Genomic DNA, 17,983 nt, shown 5'->3' with positions numbered 1-17,983 from the left:
AAAGATAATGAAGAAGGAAGGAGAAAACCCTCTAATTTACTTAGTGCCCACATACCAGGTACGGTGTCTAGGATGAACAAGACCGTATTTCCAGTCTGCTTAATTCTGGGACTCCAGTTCTTCCTATCACGTACCAAAGCCCTTGTTACTAGATAAGTCACTTTAGTTTTCTTCCTTTTCCTATTAATGTCACTACCTTAGTTAACTTAGTGTTTGAAAGGGTAGGAGCTCAGATTACAAAACTGAAGAGCATTTCTCAAGGGAAGGGAGTAAATGTTTTCTAAATCAAGCCATTAGTTTCAGTGTCCAGGAAAAAAAAAAAAAGGAGAGTTGGATGATTTAACACAAATTCATCATAACTTCTATAAAATGAACCCAATGTGCTAATTATAAATTCCTCCTTAAAAGAAGATTAAAAATTAGCCGGTGGTGGTGGTGGCGGCGGCAGCAGTGGTGGCCGCGCAGGCACATGCCTTTAATCCCAGCACTCCGGAGGCCGAGGCAGGCAGATCTCTGTGAGTTTGAGGCCAGCCTGCTCTGCAAAGTGTATCCAAGATACACAGAGAAACCTTGTCTCGGAAAAAACCAAACCAAACCAACCAACCAACCAAACAAACAAAAAACCCAACAAAAACCTGTTCATGGTAACAGAGTCTATTTGTGAACATATACAACAAGACTGTAGAGAATATTTAAAAGAGTACCTTAAGCTATATGTGTAATATAATATACAAAACTTAGATTTTTTTGAGCCAGATGGCCATGTGTATGGATATGGACTCTCTAGTTCTCTAGCTACATGATCTCTGTGAACTCCAACTTCCTTATGTGTTAATTCATGGCTGTATTAGCTGTCAATGCTGTATAACATTATCACAGAGTAAATAATTTAGCATACATTCTCTATGCCAGTTTCTGTGAGTCCAGCTATGATTGACTAAGTCCTCTGAAGAGGCTATAATCAAAGTGTTGGCAAAAACTGAGTTCTCTGCTGGAAGCCTCACTAGGGAAGAATGGACTTCTAAGCTCAGGTATTCTGGGGCAGGATTCAGTTACTTGCATGCTATTGGATGCCACCTGCCCCCCCCCCCCCCAGTTTCTTGCCAGCACTATGTAGAGGTTGTTCTATTTCCTTTTTGTGAGCATCTAAGTATTACGTTGCTTCATCTAAGGCCAGGAAACAAAGTCTGGTACCAAGCTATAAGCCAGGATCTTTTGTAGTTGAATCAGGGAAGTGCCATCTTCTCAATATTGAAATATTTTCTTGATTAGAATAAAATTATTCAAGGACCGAGGGGGTCAGAAGAGTGTGGCTGTTAAGGGGCAGTATATTGAATCTGGTAGAATCTGCTTTACTGCGGGGCTGCTATTATTTTGTGAGTGAAGATTAAAGGAAGTAATTTGTATTTTAAATATTTTATTTTTGACCTGACCTTAAAACTACTTTTCTATATATTACTAGGTAGGTTCCTGCACAGGAGCCAAGTTTACTCTTTCTATATTTAGTAATGTTAGTGCCTATTCTGGATGTCTCTGCCCGCTTGCCACCTAGGCCCTTTGGAATTAATTCTTTTATCAGTAATGCTTGAATCCAACAGTGTGACTTGTGAAATTCCACTCATTTCCAAGTTCTACATCTGATGCTGTTTTGCACTAGCTTTCCTTTATCTACCTACACTGATTGAGAGATAATTCCTTCATCTGATCACCTGTAACACATTTTTAAAACAGCACTTGGGCATTTATCTGTCTGTTTTGAAATTTTCTTTTATTTGGATTATGAATTGCCACATCAAGATCAAGGATTGTGTTTTAACCTTATTTCTATTCTGATATTTTTATAGGGTTTTTTTTTGTTTTGTTTTTTGTTTTTTCCCCAAGACATGGTTTCTCGCTGTAGCCTTGGCTGTCCTGGACTCCCTTTGTAGACCAGGCTGCCCTCAAACGCTCAGTGATCTGCCTGCCTCTGTCTTCCAAGTGCTGGGGTGAAAGGCATGCCCTACCACACTGGCTTTATTTTTATAGTTTTCTTTTAAACATAGTGAGAAAATATTGTTGATTAGTAAACTAACTTTTCAAAGGTCAGTTTGTTTACTTGTAGAGATGAATGTGAGGCATTTTAGGTAATACTAACAGATACTTTTAGCTCCAAAGAGAAGGAAATATTGTACAGACTTTAATTTTCTAGGTACCCTTGTGTATTCCTGATTATATTTTATTCACTATCGATATCTATGCACTTATTTTTAAACCAACAAATATGGCAAATGTTTATTATGGGACTATTATGAATGTTAAGACTTTAGGATAAATTTTTCTAGTATCTATTACATACTTTTTAAACTCTTATTTTTGCTAATATATCTTACAGAAGTGATTCGAATTTTATTCCAAAGTCAGATGTAGTATTATAAAACTCAGACATTGAGCTGTGGTGCAGTTGTGTACACAGTAGGACTGTTATTAAGCTACATGCGTATAGTGTTGCCTGTATCCCAAACTCTATTACTTCAGGGTTCTAAAATTATACTTGAACTTTTTGTCCTTCCTGGTCACTGTTTTGCTGTTAGTCAGCTAGTTTTTAATTCTCTAGTTATTTTTTTCTTCTGATATGCTATCTGTTGGAAAATCAAGTGGTCTTGTATGTAAATATTTTGAGTTCATGAATTCTAAGTGAGATTATTAGCTGAAAGTAAGACATGTGAGATAGGACATGAAAACTGTTGTCGTATTTGGGATGAAGTTGTAAAAAAACGAATGTCTTTTCTTTTCAAGTACATTACACAGAGTCGAAATTGCCTTACTTGAGTTGCCTAGCTGGTCACATAAGACTTATGCCCTTACTTAGGTTAATTTTTTTTAGAAGTTTAGGTGGTGACATTAGCTAAGTGTTAATAGACAGTTGGTAAATCTCAGTGTGTACTTACTGAGCTGTGCTGTCAGAACAAAGCACAGGTGCCCCATAAAGCAGCACAGCGGCCTTGAGTATTAATGGGCTTCAAATGCTTTGCTGAGGAATCGGGCTGTGTGCTGTTTGCCCAGCAGACATGATGGACTTGGGGCATGCGGCTTCTCTGCTCTGCTCTTTCTCAGTGGAGGTTGGCACACCATACCTATTCTCTGTTATCTCAGAGTTTTGTTATTTTTTAAAAGAATTATTAGTCTCTTCTTCAGATTCCTTCCCATGCCTTCGTCCTCCTCCTCCTCTTTGTTTTCCTCCTGATTTCTAAGACAGTGTGCATGCTCAACAAGTGCACTATAGCCTCTAGGTCCAAAGGTCTTGCTTTGATTATTTAATAGTTGTGGAATTATCCTGCTAGCCGTTTAGGTTTCTGATTATGTGTTTAGCTTTATTAAGTTATTTCAAATTTATGTCCTTTGGCAAGCATTTGTTAATTTGTAGTAAATATGTCCATTTATGATATTTTTCAGTTGACTCACATTTTTCCCTCTAGGTTAAAAAATGGCCATACCTAAGTGACTTATCACTCTGAGCTTTGCTTATGAAGAACTTTGTCGTCATTATTCTCTTCATTTTTGGATTGAGAAAATGAGTCCAGACAAAGAAGAAAGTGCAGGATGCTGGAGAAAAGCACCTGTTAAACAGTGGAGTGCCTAACAACTCATTTGCAAGAAGGCTTAAGGAATTGAAATTGTTATGCTTCCATATTGCTATGCTGTTGACTCTCTAGCTCACAGGTAGCCCTCCAAAAAAAAATTCAGTTTTCCAAATTATGGAAATTTCGTGGAAAACGTTGACTTGGATTTTGAGCCTCATCATGGCTTCATCGGAATTTTATAGTGACCACAGACTTTCATACAGTTCTCAAGGTAGGATTTCTGATTTTGAAATTTGATAGAAATGATCACAAAATGCAAACTTTGAATATTTTGTTTGGTAAATAGTTTCTTGGGAATATTTAGTTGGATGGAACAGAAAGAAAAGTACTAAGAGGATGTTTAACTCGTTGCTCTGAGATAGTTCTTCAGTGGATGTTATAGCTGACTGGTCTTTCTTAGAAGATGATACGCTCCAAGCTTCTGCTTTTCCTATGTTATACATTTTAATAGACTCATTCATTGCTCGGCTGTTGAGCCATGGTCATTTCCTGACAGAATCCAAGTGCTTATATTGCAGAAGAGGAAGACACCAGATTAATTTTGATACAGGCTTTTAAATATGAACCCTTTATTTAAAACACAAAAATTCAACAAAATACTTTTCCAGACGTAAAGAATCTCATCCTTATAATTTTAACTCATATAATTGAACTTTATACCATAGAAATGACCTCAACAAAGAAAGCCCCAGGAGGAAATGTCATATTGTGTTTCACGGACCCATCCATTCCTTATATAATTATTAAAAGCTATACCTTTTGATTTTTTCTGTCGTGAATACCCTGGAACAAATAATTTTTTGTGTTGATGAAGGTGTAATAGACTGATACATGTTAGGAGGTATGTGTGTAAAGAGTATACCTCTGATAGAGCAACAAAACCATACCATTTAGTTGACTCTTATTCATGAAAAGTAAATCAACACATTTTAAGTTATTTTCACTGATTGTAGTTTCATTGAATTTTATGTTAATGGATAGACTCCATGTGCGGTCAGTGAAGCACTGGGCTGATATCTGATACCAGTGCTAAGCCTAACTGAATAAAGCTATAGCTAAGAGAGAGAGAGACACTAATATAAGGAAGAACACCATGGAGATGGAAAGAAGGCTCAGAGGGTGAGAAAACTGACCGCTCCGCACATGAGGCATGCTCAGCTACAAGTGCCTATGTAGTGGCTCACATGTGTCTCAAACTCCAGTTCCAATGGCTTCTGTTCTCTCTGGTCTCCATGGAAACTGGGTGTATACATGGTAATATACATATATGCAGATAAAATGCTTATGCAAATAAAATAAAAGATAATAAATAAAAAGAAAAAATGTTCAACTATTCTCTAATTTCTTGTTACTCTATTGATTTTTAACATTTTATTGAGATATAATATACATATAATACATCCATTACAGTAGCCATTTCAATGGCACTTAGAACTGTACACTGTTACCATAATCAACTTCCGTGCATTTTAATCCTTTCTTAAAAATAAAAACAAAAACAAAAAACCTGTACCCATTGAGAGTCAATCCTAAGTTCCCTAGTCCTAGGCAATTTCTACAGAGATTCGCCTCTGCTGACTAGTTCACAGAAGTAGAGCTATGTAATATTCAGTCTTTTGGTGATTGGCTTCTTTTACTTAGGGTAATAATTTCCATGTTGGAAAATGAGCCTTGATTACGAAATGAGTGCAGGGGCCCAGGCACTGGTCAGTCTGGTCCAGGACAACCAAGGCTACATAGAGAAACTGTCTCAAAAAAAAAAAAAAAAAGAGAGAGAGAGAGAGAGAGAGAAAAGAAAGAAAAATAAATGAGGTACAGGCAGAGGAAGATGGAAGTTCAAGGCCAGCCTAATATATATAGAGCAAGTTCCAGGACAGCCTGGGCTACACAAAGAAACCCTGTCTCAAAAAACAAGAACACACACAAAACAAACAACAAAAGGAGGCGGTTTCTATGAGAGGTCATGTATAGTACCATACCTCAGTGCTGCTTTCCTATTTGATTGTTCGTGAGTTGGGGAGGAGTTGAATTATTTCTTTCTTGGACTGTAATGAACAGTGCTGATCTGAACATTCATATATAGATTTTTACATAGAAATGTGTCTATTTCTTTTGTATATGAATCTGGGAATAGAAGTATGCTAAATTGTGTGGTCACTTCACACAGTTGCTGTCTCAAGCAGCCATAGCCTTTCACGTTCCTGGTGATGATTTTGTTCTTTGAAGACAGTTTCTTCAGAGCTTTTGAGATTCTCCATGAACATTTTTGGATATCTTACAAAAGTTACTTTGGCTGAGCTAAACATTTTTTAATATATATGTACTTTTTGTTTCATTTTCATGCATGTAGAAGAACTTTAAACATCCATAGATTAAAAATTAAATTTAAGAAAAAGACTAGTCCTTCACAATACTAAAAAAAAAAATACTGTTTTGAGGAATGAAACAATTGAAACTTAATCTCTTCATTTTATGCCTTTACTCTTTCATTTTGCTCACTATAACATTTCCATGCCCAGCTCCCATATGATGATGTATGGTTTTCATGGGCACCATTGTTTATATTGCTACTTCTTTGTTCTGTTAAAATTTCTTCTCTTCCATGTGCTGTTCTGGATTCTCTGCCTTGCGATTACAAAGAGGAATTCCTGACTTATCTTGAACACTACCAGCTAACTATTCCAATAAGAGTTGATCAAAATGGAGCTTTTCTCAGCTTTACTGTGAAAAATGATAAACACTCAAGGAGAAGGCGGAGTATGGACCTTATGGATCCGCCGCGGGCGGCGTCAAAATTATTCTTTAAACTTTCAGCCTATGGCAAGCACTTTCACCTAAACTTGACTCTCAATACAAACTTTGTGTCCAAACATTTTACAGTAGAATACTGGGGGAAAGATGGACCCCAATGGAAACATGATTTTTTAGATAATTGTCACTACACAGGATACTTGCAAGACCAACGTAGTACAACTAAAGTGGCTTTAAGCAACTGTGTTGGATTGGTAAGTAGATATGATTTTACATTTCTAATGGGAAAGTAAGTTCACAATGTAAATGTCTTTCCTCCTGATAAAATAGATATGTAAGTGGTTTAAGTTGAAATGTAATAGTCTAACGTTTATGATTTCTGGTGCTCTGACCTTTCGTAATGTTTACAACAATTTCCCCAGGACAGCTTTTTAAACTCATTTAGAAGTAGAGACTGAGTGCCAGGTAGTGGTGGCATACACCCTTGATCCCAGCACTTGGGAGGCAGAGGCAGCCAGATCTCTGTGAGTTCAAGGACGGCCTGGTCTACAGAATGAGCTCCAGGTCAGGCAAGGTTTTTTACCGAAAAAACCTGTCTCGAAAACCATTTTCTTTTTTAAAAGGTAGAGACTGAGGAACCTCTCAGGCATGCTTTTACACTTAAAATTTTCCATTTGAATATCAAAGTCTCAGCATTCATGAGCAGTTTCAAGGTATATTTGTATTCAGGAAACCATAACACTAATTACATCTTTAGCACTTTCCTGGATCTTTCATTGGTAGGCAACACAGCTTAAAGTAAGTTATGATTTACCTATGGTTATGGTCAAAAATTTATACCAATGTCTATGTAGTATTTATTACTACATAGTATTATTAGTGTTTATATGAAGATTCTTGATAATCCTATTTTACTTTGAAAATGCGTTCAAGAGTGCAGGATACTCCTAAATGCTGCGTATTTGAATCAATTTTAGTTAAATGGTAAGCATACAGTTCATACATAGTAACTGCAGATCAAATTCTATCCTCCATTTCCTCTCCTTCTCTTACCCTGTTCAGGCTAATATAGATGTTCCATTAAAACTTTATCTGTGCAAAGAATACAAATATTTTCCTGTCTTAGCTCTATTTTCAGCAATAATTTTTCTTCCTTACTATAGCAGACTCACATTCTTGTTTTTACTTCAGTAGAAAATAGCAAATCTAAGTACAGTAGAATTTAACTAAGTTTTTTAAAAGTAAGTTTTAAATTTGGGAAAATAACCTCTGTAATTGGATATAAATTTCACTATTTTTGTTCATGTTTCCATTTTTTATAATCACTCAATAAAATGAGCTAATATTAGTATTTAATACTATAATACTTAGGTTTAATATCCATAAACAAGTGTTGAGTACATTTATGTCTAGCTGTCTTATTTATAATGTTAGGGATTTATGTGTGAAATATTTGTTTCTTTAACTTTATGGTGTTTTGGTGGCTAGTATACAAAGTAGTTGGCACTCTGATGGAATCTTCATACATTTGTGTCATTACAGTTTATTCTCACTCATTCCCCTCCTTAACCTCACCCCGCAGGGCTCCCTCTCCACCCAGCTGACGCCCTTTCTTTCCCAGTTTGTCTCCCTTCTGATTTCTCACATGTTTTTCCTTCTCCTTTTAGGATCCTATTTCTATTTTTCTGACCTATGCACACACAAATGCATGCACTCACACACACATTCACATGTACATAATTGTACATTTAGCTTCTGCATGTGTGAGAAAATATGGTATTTCTGAATATGGTTTATTTCATCTAACACAATGAATTCTAGTTATATCCATTTTTTTGAAAAAAAAATGTCCTAATTGCATTTTTCTTCATGGCTGAAGAAAATCCTATTGTATGTATTTACCATAATTTCTTTTACTTTAACCATTTATCTCTTGGTGGACATCTAGGCTGATTTTTGTCTTCTGGCTCTTGTGAACAGACAGCTACAAATGTGGATGTGCAAGGATCCTGTGGCATGCTGACTTAGTGTATCCACGAGCAGTACAGCTGGTTCATACTGGCAGTTTTTTGAGGGCCCTTCATTGGGATTTTCATAGTAGGCATACACAGGTTCACATTTCTACCAGCAGTTACAAGGGCTCCTGTTGCCCGTGTCTTTGCTGGCATTACTTTTCAAGATGATAGTCATTCTACTGAGATAAGACAAACCTTAAAGAAGTTCTAATTTGTATTTCCCCAATGGCTAAGGACATTGACCTCTTTTAAAAATATTTGCTGGCCATTTGCATTTCCTCTATCAGGAACTGTCTGTTGAGTAGGTGATTTGTATGCTAGGTACAAAGTGTCTGAGGTGTACTTGGTAACTACTCATTGCCACTCTATATTGTCTTTTGATTCTGGTGACTTTTTTACCTTGCTGTATAGAAGATTCTTAATTTCATTTGTCAACTCTTGGGATTATTGTTTGTGTTACTGGGGTTCTATTCAGGAAATCCTTGCATCTACTTACTTTTAAAGTATTTTTCCTACAGCAATTTCAAGGTTTCAGGCCTTACATTAATTAAGGTGTTTGATCTATTTTAGGGCAAATTGAAATATGGGTTTAGTTTCATTCTCCATTCTCTTAGCACAGTTTGGTAAAAAGATTATCTTTTGTCTAATCCATGTAATATATGTTAACTTTTTGTCAACTTGAGACAAACTTGAGTCATGCCAGAAGAGGACCCCTCAGTTGAGAAAATGATTTCATTAGATGTGCCTGTAAACACACTTGTGGGGTATTTTCTGGATTGATTATTGATGTATAAGGGTCCATCCCACTATGGGTGATGCACACTCTTCACCTTCTAACAGTTGGCTCTGGGCTATAGAAAACAAGCAAGCAGAGTGGGCCAGTAAACAGCATTCCTTCACGGTGTTAGGTTCCGTTCCTGCCTTCAGGTTCCTGCCTGAGTCTCCACTCTGGCTTCCCTGCATGGTGACTTATTTATAAGTTGCAAGATGAAATAAATCCTTTCTTCTCTAAGCTGCTTTTGGTCGTCGTGTTTTAGCATAGCAATGGAACATAACTAGGGTGCATATGGCTATAGCTGTATGAGTTGATTTTTGTGTCCTCTATTCAATTTCACTGAGCAAAAGACCCATTTTATGCCAGTACTGTGATTTTTGTTTTTGTACTTACCATGGCTCTTTAGCGTATTTGAGATTGGGTGTTGTAACACTTCCAGCATTACTCTTTCTGTTTAAATTTCTTTTAGCTGTTGCCCTTTTTCCTTCTAAATACATTTTATGATTGCCTTTTACCCTCTGTCTGTAAACAATGCCATTAGAATAGATTGATATTGGTGGTATAGCACAGACATTTATGCAATATTGATTCTTCTACTCTATAAACAAGAGAAGTCTCTCCACTTTCTGATATCTTTAATTTTTGTATTTAATGTTTTAATGTTTTTATTGTAGAGGTCTTTCAATTCCTTGGTTAGGTTTACTCTAAGATATATAGTATTTTAGTTTTGGAGGCAAATTTGTGGCAGATTTTTTTCAAATCATGTTTATTTCAGCGTCTAAATGCTGTGTTTGACTCTCTATTTCTCTCTTTGGCTTTGGGAAATTTTCTGTTACAATTTTATTAAAGAAAATCTTCATCTAATGTGCTTCTGCTGTCTTGATCATACCCCAGAGTTCTTGAGTGTTCTCTTGAGTGCACACTTATCTTTCTCTTTAATCTCAGAAGGCAGTGTTTCATCAACCTCACCCTCCCTCCATCGCTGGTTGTCTTTCTTCTGCTTGTCGGAATCTATTGAAAATGCATTTCTCTGTGTTCTTCATTTTATTAATTCAGTCTTTTACTTCCAACATGTCTATATTTCTTTCAAAAAAAATCTCAATTTCCTAGCTAAAATTTCTGTGTTGTTGACTTTTTTCACCCACATTGTTCATTTTTATCATCCCTTCTGTTGATATTCCATGTTGCTAACTTCCCGCTATAAAGCCTGGTCTTAACTTTTCTGTTTATTTGCGTACTCATTGCATCTCCCTGACCAGTTTTTAAGCATGGACGTTCAAATCTTCATGTGACATTTCACCCATGTGAGTACCTTTGAGTTCAATACTTGAAGACATATGTTGCTTGTTTTTCATTTCTGTGTTATAATTTGAACATCTCTCTCTCTCTCTCTCTCTCTCTCTCTCTCTCTCTCTCTCTGTGTGTGTGTGTATGTGTATGTGAGAGAGAGAGAGAGAGAGAGAGAGAGAGAGAGAGAGAGAGAGAGAGAGAAGCTTACTTCCGAGGGCTCAATTCCCAATAAGACTTGGAAAAGTGAAAATGAACCACTGTGTAGGAATGAAGTCAAACTATATAAGATGTATTTTTATAGCCAGTGACAGTTCACTAATATGTCATCAATGATAGTAATAGTGGAAATGCAAAAACTATTATGTGTTATGAAGTTCAAAATTACTTAGGCCTACCTAACAGGAAGGAGACTGAGAAAGGGGAAAAAAGAAGAGAAATAAGGTTAAATAGATGAAAGGAGAAAGAAGGAGAGTAGAGAAGAGTGTTGTGGAAGGGAAGAGAAGAGAGAAAGACATTAGAAAGAAAAGAAAAGAAAAGAAAAGAAAAGAAAAGAAAAGAAAAGACTTCCGGAACTGGGCCCAGGGGTCCTGCTCAAACTATGGCACCAGCCAAGGACAATACATGCAGTAAACTTTGAACCCCTACCCAGATCTAGCCAATGGACAGGACATTCTTCACAGTTGAGTGGAAATGGGGACTGACTTTCACACGAACTCTGGTGACCCATATTTGACCATGTCCCCTGGAGGGGGAGACCTGGTGGCACTCAGAGGAAGGATAGCAGGCTACCAAGAAGAGACTTGATACCCTATGAGCATATACAGGGGGAGGAAGTACCCCTCAGTCACAGTCATAGGGGAGGGGAGTAAGGGGGAAATGGGAGGGAGGGAGGAATGGGAGGATACAAGGGATGGGATAACAATTGAGATGTAATATGAATAAATTAATAAAATATATTTTAAAAAAAGAAGTAAAGGGAGTGGATGATCCTGCAACTAAAAAAAAAAAAGAAAGAAAGAAAAAAGAAAAAAGAAAAGAAAAAAAATACTTCCCTCTGCTGAAAGAGTTTTAAAAACAAAAGTAGATGACTATGAAAAAAGGAGTAAGAATAAGAGTATTTATTTTTGTTTGTTTGTTTTATTGTTTTTTCAAGACTCACTTTGTAGACCAGGCTGGCCTTGAACTCAGAGATCTGCCTGCCTTTGCCTTCCAAGTGCTGCGATTAAAGGCATGTGCCACCACGTCTGGCAAGAGTATTTAAAAATAATAAAATAAAGTAAAAATATTACTAAATACAGAGAATGGGTAGGTAATACAGGTCAAAAAATAAAAAATAAAGAAAATGGAAAAATTGCCAAAATGGAAAAAAATACATGAAAAAATTAGAGGAATATTTTAAGAAGAACAACACATGAACATTTAAAAAAAATACAGTAAAGTAAAATCCTGATAAATATACAGGAAAAAGAAGCAAGGGATATGGTGTTGTAGCAGCTTCTCTTTGGGTGCTCACAAATTGATTGGATGTTGTGAGTTATATTCATAGAAGCGTATGTAGGTACATTTGACCTTGGTTTATGCTCTTGTTGAGCATGGACATGTATCTGATGTCAGCCAGAGCCATCTTCTCAGCGACTTTGGCTGTGTAGAGTATGCAGAAACCTTCATCTTCCTGACGCTCCTTAGATTATACCCTGGGGTGGTTACTTTAGCTGGGTGGTATCTCCAAGTGTGTTGGGTGTTGCACTGAGATGAGTACAAGGGGAAGACCTGCCTTGATGGTCTCAAGGCTTCCTGGTGGAGGGATGCTGCTCTGTGTATCATATGTATATTCCTGAAATTTCATTCTTGGGCTCAGCAGAAATGAATGACAGATAGGTGGCTCTAGAATTTGATACTCTTGCTGGCCTCAAGCTCAGAGCTAGGAAATTCCAGTTAGATCTGTTCTTGTTCCCAGACGTGGGTCTATCTCTTCTTATGTACTTCCCGGACCGAGTCTGCCCTCTGCCACATGAACCCTTTTGCCTATCAACGTCTGGCTCTCATTTTCCTTTCTGGGCATTCCCTCTCTGCAGAGCTGTTGCACACCAACATCACCAGCCTGTGCATGCTGCTTAATCTCGGGCTCCAGGGATTGCTTATTTTAAAACAATCAATTCTGAGGATGTTGTTTATCAATTACCCCCAAGTCATGTAGCTTGACGAAATGATGTTTCTACCTGACACTAACCTGTCCATTTAAGGAATCACTGACCCGTTGAATTTTATCACTGGATTTTAGGTTTAGGAGGATGGTGGGCTTGTCTGGAAAATGGGACTCTCCCGCTTTTGTTTGCTTTACCTTTGAAGTGGCTTTTGACTCTCCTCCTGCCTGCAAAGAGCCACAGGGCTGAGCTTGTTTTACTGAATCAGCTCTCTCTCTCTCTCTCTCTCTCTCTCTCTCTCTCTCTCTCTCTCTCTCTCTCTCTCTCCTCACCTCTGCCCCCTCTTTCCTTTCCCCTTTTTACTTCTGTGAATTTGCAAAGCATTTTCTTGATTTCTCTGTTTGGGATAACATCTATTTTGATTTTTGTGACTCTCCTTCATGGGCACACATAGGGGCAGCCTCTAGTCTGATATGTTACCTGGAAGTTTAAAAAACAAACAAAACTGTTTTTAATGTTAAAATGCCCCCAATGTTAATTATCATAGAAAACATTGCTCTGAATCATCGACCAAGCCCTTCATTCGTATTTGACATTTATGTTAACTCTGCCTTTGCTACTTTTAATAGATTGATGAAATAAGCACATTTGAGATGTAGAAAAATTAAAACCTTCTCCTTTATCAGATCTCAGGAAATAGAGTGGCAAGTAATACAATGAGTTCAAACATATAGGAGGCAATAAAGGGCAACTCAAAGACTATGGCACTGGGAACAGAGAAGAGAGAATGAATTTGAATCATGTTTTGGTGAGAAAACAGATTTGTAGACTATTAAATCTTTCATCCTCAGGCATATGAAAAGGCCGCTAATACAAAGTAGGAGCTTAATAATGTCTTTAAATTTAAAGCAGAATTGAACTGGATGTGAGATCTATAGGAGAAAGTAGTTGGAAATGGCTCAGCGTTACCTGTTGGATAAAAGTGTGTATGACTGTTACTAGTTGAGAAGGAGGGCTAGGTAAGTGCTGGACCAGAGAAGATGAAGAGAAAACTTCTGGACAGCAAGTGGTACAAACTTGAGAACACAAAGGTTGAAAATGTCCAGTAGCATTTGGCAATAAATTTGAAATTTAGAAAAAAAGACAATTCTGGAAGAAGTAACAAGTATCATTAATACAGCTGACTGTGAAATTGTGCAAGGCATTTTTGATGGGTCAAAATTGAGGATAAGGTTGAAGATAGAACCTTTTCTGTGACTGAGATGGCATAAGTCATCCTCTTCTCATGATTCATGAGCACTTTCTGTCTCTTGTTTTCTTCCCATCTGTAAACATGTTTCTGTTTGACTTTCTTAGTTGAAATTACAATTTTTTACATGACTAAGATGTGATCTTCCAGACTTATTAATACTTTCTCCTTGGCAATTAATAAGGAACTTGTGGCCAGATGTTTTGAGACTATGTAAATAACTACCTTCTCATTCACTCTTTCTCTGTTTAATAACTTCCCCTTTGTTCCTATTTTTGGATTATTTTACTCTTTAATCAAATGGAATATGCTTACAAGTGTTTCTTTTTAAATCCTCACTTTGTAGGTATTATTACTTATAATCCGTTCTGTAGCCCAGCTAACCTAGAACTCATTGCGTAGCCCATGTTGACATAGATCTTTCTTTCCTTAGCCTCCCAGGATCTGGGATTATGGGCACAAGTCCTTTGTTTAGCTACTAATATTTTATGATAAAGTCTTCTCACACTTTCAGTGTTAGAGTCTCTGCACCAAATAACAAAATTTCTAACACTATTGCCAAGCAGTGGTTTGAAACAGTACTGTATTTAATTCTGCTTTTATCTAGACCCTGGGTATCTCATTCAATTTTTTTCCAGTTTATAATGACTTTGTTGTTTTTCATAGGAGTGGGGGCTACAATTTCCTTACCATTTGGCTAGTATTATGTATTTTATTGTATTTATTGCTTGGGGTATATAATTCCATTGTTAGTGGAGGCAATTTTCTTGAAGCCTAGTGGTTAATTTCTTGAACTACCATGGTCATAAGATTTTTTCCTGTTAGGTCTACTCTTCTTTCTGGTTTTATATTCTTATTTGTTGAGGGAACATCTTCAATTACCTACCTTGAACAGAACTTGGAACATATAATTTCTGAGTTTTTGGCTAATTGAAAGTGACTATGTGTTGCCTTCATATTTTGCTAGTAATTAGCAAACAGTTAGAAAATCATGTTCTCTGCAGTGGTGGTGCATGCCTGTGATCCCAGCACTTGGGAGCCAGAGGTAGGTGGATCTCTGAGTTCAATGCTAGCCTGGTCTAGAGAGTGAGCTCCAAGACAGCCAGGGCTACCCAGAGAAACCCTATCTCAACACCCACTCCCAAAAGAAAATCATATTCTCTACAACATGTGTGGTAGGAAGTGGTGATATATTCAACATCAAATTTATTTATATGATATTATGTCATTAAGCAAAAAATATTTAAAATTCTAATTATTGAGTCATTTTGGGCAACAGAAGTTTGTTACTTCTATTTTTTGAATGAAAAAAAAAAAAAAGAAGCAAATTTTGTCCTTTGTGAATATATACATGTTCTCTACCTTATCTTTCCTGAACTTTTAGAATGTGGTTAGGTATGTGAGCACTTTCTTGTTTTTTTTTTTTAAATATATATATAATTTGAAATTAAGATATAATTACATCACTTCTTCCTCCATTTTCCTTCTTCTACCATTCCTGTGCACCCCCTTGCTCTCTCTCAAATTCAATCTTTGGTCTTTGTTTCTTTTAATAATTATTACATATGTATGTACATTTATAAATATATAAACATAACTTATTCAGTCCATACGATGTTACTTGTATGTATGATCCCAGGGCTGACCACTTGGAATTAGAGAATAAATTTGGGAACTTTTCCCTGGAGAAGACTACTTCTTCCACTCTCAGCCGTCCTTAGTTGCCTGTGTTCACATCCTAGAATTGAACTCCATGAGATTCTCCTCTTCCCGTCAGCATGTCTATTGGTGATGTTGTTGTTAGGTCTTGTATAGGCAGCCATGTTGATGAGATTTCATGGCTCTAGCTTCTCTGACATTTCTAGGATACCATCCTACAACTTCTCTGGCTCTTTCCATTTTTCTGCCCCCTTCTCTGTTATTATCTCTGGGCCTTAGGTTCAGCAGTTATGTTATAGACGTGTTGTTTTTGTGTCTGTTTCATTGATTTCTGTCCTCATCTTAATTATTTCTTCTCATCTGCTTATTTTGTGTTTGGCTTGTTCTTTTCCGACCACGCCCCCCCTCCCCATCTGAGGCCACAACTTGTAAGTTATTTATTTGAAGTCTCTTTGTGTTTTTAATGCTGATATTTTCTTAGCTTTGGGACATTTTTTGCTGTGATTTTCTTGAGAACATTTGTCTATGCCTTTAGCATGGAATTCTCCCTTTATGCCCAGGCATTGTCTTTTCATGGTGTCCTGTATATCTCAAATGTTCCCTTGTCTTTCTTTTTAACTTGTTTTTGTTAGTGTTTGAATTTTTCAATTTCTTTGCATTTTCTTTAAGTCTGGATACTCTGTTCTCTCCTTGATTGATTCTATTGGTGAGGTTGCTTGTGGAGTTTTTTATTTGACTTATTGAAATTTTCATTTCCAATATTTCAGGTATATAATTTTTAGAATTTCTCTTTCTTGAATTCCACATTCAAACTGTACTGAGTAACATATTTTATTCAGCTCCTTTTTTGTTTTCTCTTTGAATTTGCTCGTGAGTTTATTTGTATATCCCTGAATTCTTTTAATACACTTTTAATTATTTTAATACCTTTGAATCCATTTTCTGGGCTGTTGTCTACTACGCTGTCATTGGAGGATATCTTTGTGCAGTTAGTTAATTTTGGAGGAGTTATATTGCCTTTGATTTTCACTTATTTTGTATTTTTGCATCGAGACTCATGTATCTTGATAGGATTAGGTTTTTTGTTGGGTATTTTCCTCCACTCTTCTTTTAGTGGAGGTATTTGCAGTGTTATAGAGGGGATGTGTTATAATAGTTTGAACTGGATTTGTGTTTAGGGAACCAGGCTTAGACTCTTTTAATTTTCTGAAAATAGAATACTGCCTGAAAAAAATAGTCACTATTAAAGGTTAGGTGCACTATGAACATGCAATAGTAGTCAAATGTCAAAGACGCTCATTAAACTCCAGTCTCTTAAGGAAGTAAGGAAGCATTGATGTGCATGAGGACATACTTTATTGTGGGAATGAGTAGAAAGGAACAAAGGAGAGTAAGACTATTGGTCAGCATGGAATTAACAGAAAATATGGAGTAGAGAAAAGTAAATAGAAGGGTGGAACAAAAGGTGTGTGTGTGTGTGTGTCTGTGTGTGTGTGTGTGTGTGTGTGTGTGTGTGTGTGTGTGTGTGTGTGTAATTGGCTAAAGGTGGACGGAAAAGAAACATTTAAAAATGCAGTCAGGGGACAGGGTGGTATCACAAGCTTTTAATTCCACCACTTGGGAACAGAGGCAGATGGATCTCTGTGACTATGGGAACAGCTTGCTCTACATAGTGAGTTCTAGGACTCTATAGAGAGACCCTGTATCTCTCTCTCTCTCTCTCTCTCTCTCTCTCTCTCTCTCTCTCTCTCTCTCTCTCTCTCTCTCACACACACACACACACACTCATTCACTGCAGTGCAATCAGATAATCTTAAGTTATCTGAGGTCTTAAGAGACTAAGATACAGAGGTCCCATAAAACAGATATTTATGGTCTTTGTGAAAACTTATCAAAGGACTTCAAATAGGAAAAATAGAGAAAAGAAGAAAAAAAGGGAAAAATAGAGAATGAAAGAGAGAAAGTATGATTACAAAGGACAAAAATGACCTTACATTGGGTGTTTAATAAAGGGAATTAATATGATGTTTTGAAAGCTGGATAACTATTACATCTGAATATTCTCTCACCTGATTGCTGGTTTTAGACTCCATTCTCTCAGTTCTTTTTCAGATTCCTAGATGCCTCTCATAATTCTGAGCAATATTTTAAAAAGTATTATATATATAAGTGTTTTGCCTGCATTTGTGTCTGTGCATCATGTATGTGCTTGGTGCCTGTGAAGGCCAGAAGAGGGTATCAGATTCCCTGGAACTGTAGCTCTGGGAAGTTGGGAACCACCATATGGGTGCTGGGAATTGAACTTGATCCATCTCTCCAGCACCCCTTCTATCATGCGGGAAAGACTTTTATAAAGTCAGGTCATAGATGCAAACTGTGTCCGTGAACAGTCATTTACAGATCAATAAGCAATCTTTCACACATTAGGTTATAGATCCTGGCCATGCCATTGGTTCCTATAGGAATCCAGTTGAGTGCCA

At 36.8% G+C, this 17,983-nt stretch overlaps 1 protein-coding gene and 1 long non-coding RNA gene across 6 annotated transcripts in view; one reads left to right on the top strand and one right to left on the bottom strand.

The window, feature by feature from the left end:
* Nucleotides 1-967, bottom strand: part of LOC311609188 — a 79,855-nt gene extending 78,888 nt beyond the window's left edge. The window contains exon 1 of the long non-coding RNA XR_014783310.1: nt 592-967. This is a non-coding gene — a long non-coding RNA (uncharacterized lncRNA). The remainder of the gene's footprint in view (nt 1-591) is intronic.
* The window catches only part of ADAMTS6 (ADAM metallopeptidase with thrombospondin type 1 motif 6), a 234,947-nt gene that overhangs the window by 3,386 nt on the left and 213,578 nt on the right, over nt 1-17,983 (top strand). For 4 of the 5 annotated variants that reach the window (XR_014783308.1, XR_014783309.1, XM_084802031.1 and 1 more), the window contains exons 2-3: nt 3,456-3,831; nt 6,261-6,625. Coding sequence is in view for 2 of the 5 variants with exons in the window: in XM_084802031.1 (XP_084658157.1) it covers nt 3,735-3,831; nt 6,261-6,625 (462 nt within the window). In the remaining 3 variants the exon portion in view is untranslated. Of the gene's footprint in view, nt 1-3,455; nt 3,832-6,260; nt 6,626-17,983 lie in introns of those variants that run through there. The other variant, XM_084802033.1, reaches the window with a different exon arrangement.

Source organism: Acomys minous (assembly GCF_964271855.1).
Source record: "Acomys minous genome assembly, chromosome: 11".
Lineage (NCBI taxonomy): Eukaryota > Metazoa > Chordata > Mammalia > Rodentia > Muridae > Acomys > Acomys minous.
The sequence above is the reverse complement of the archived record's forward strand: the minus strand, read 5'-3'. Positions and strand labels throughout refer to the sequence as shown.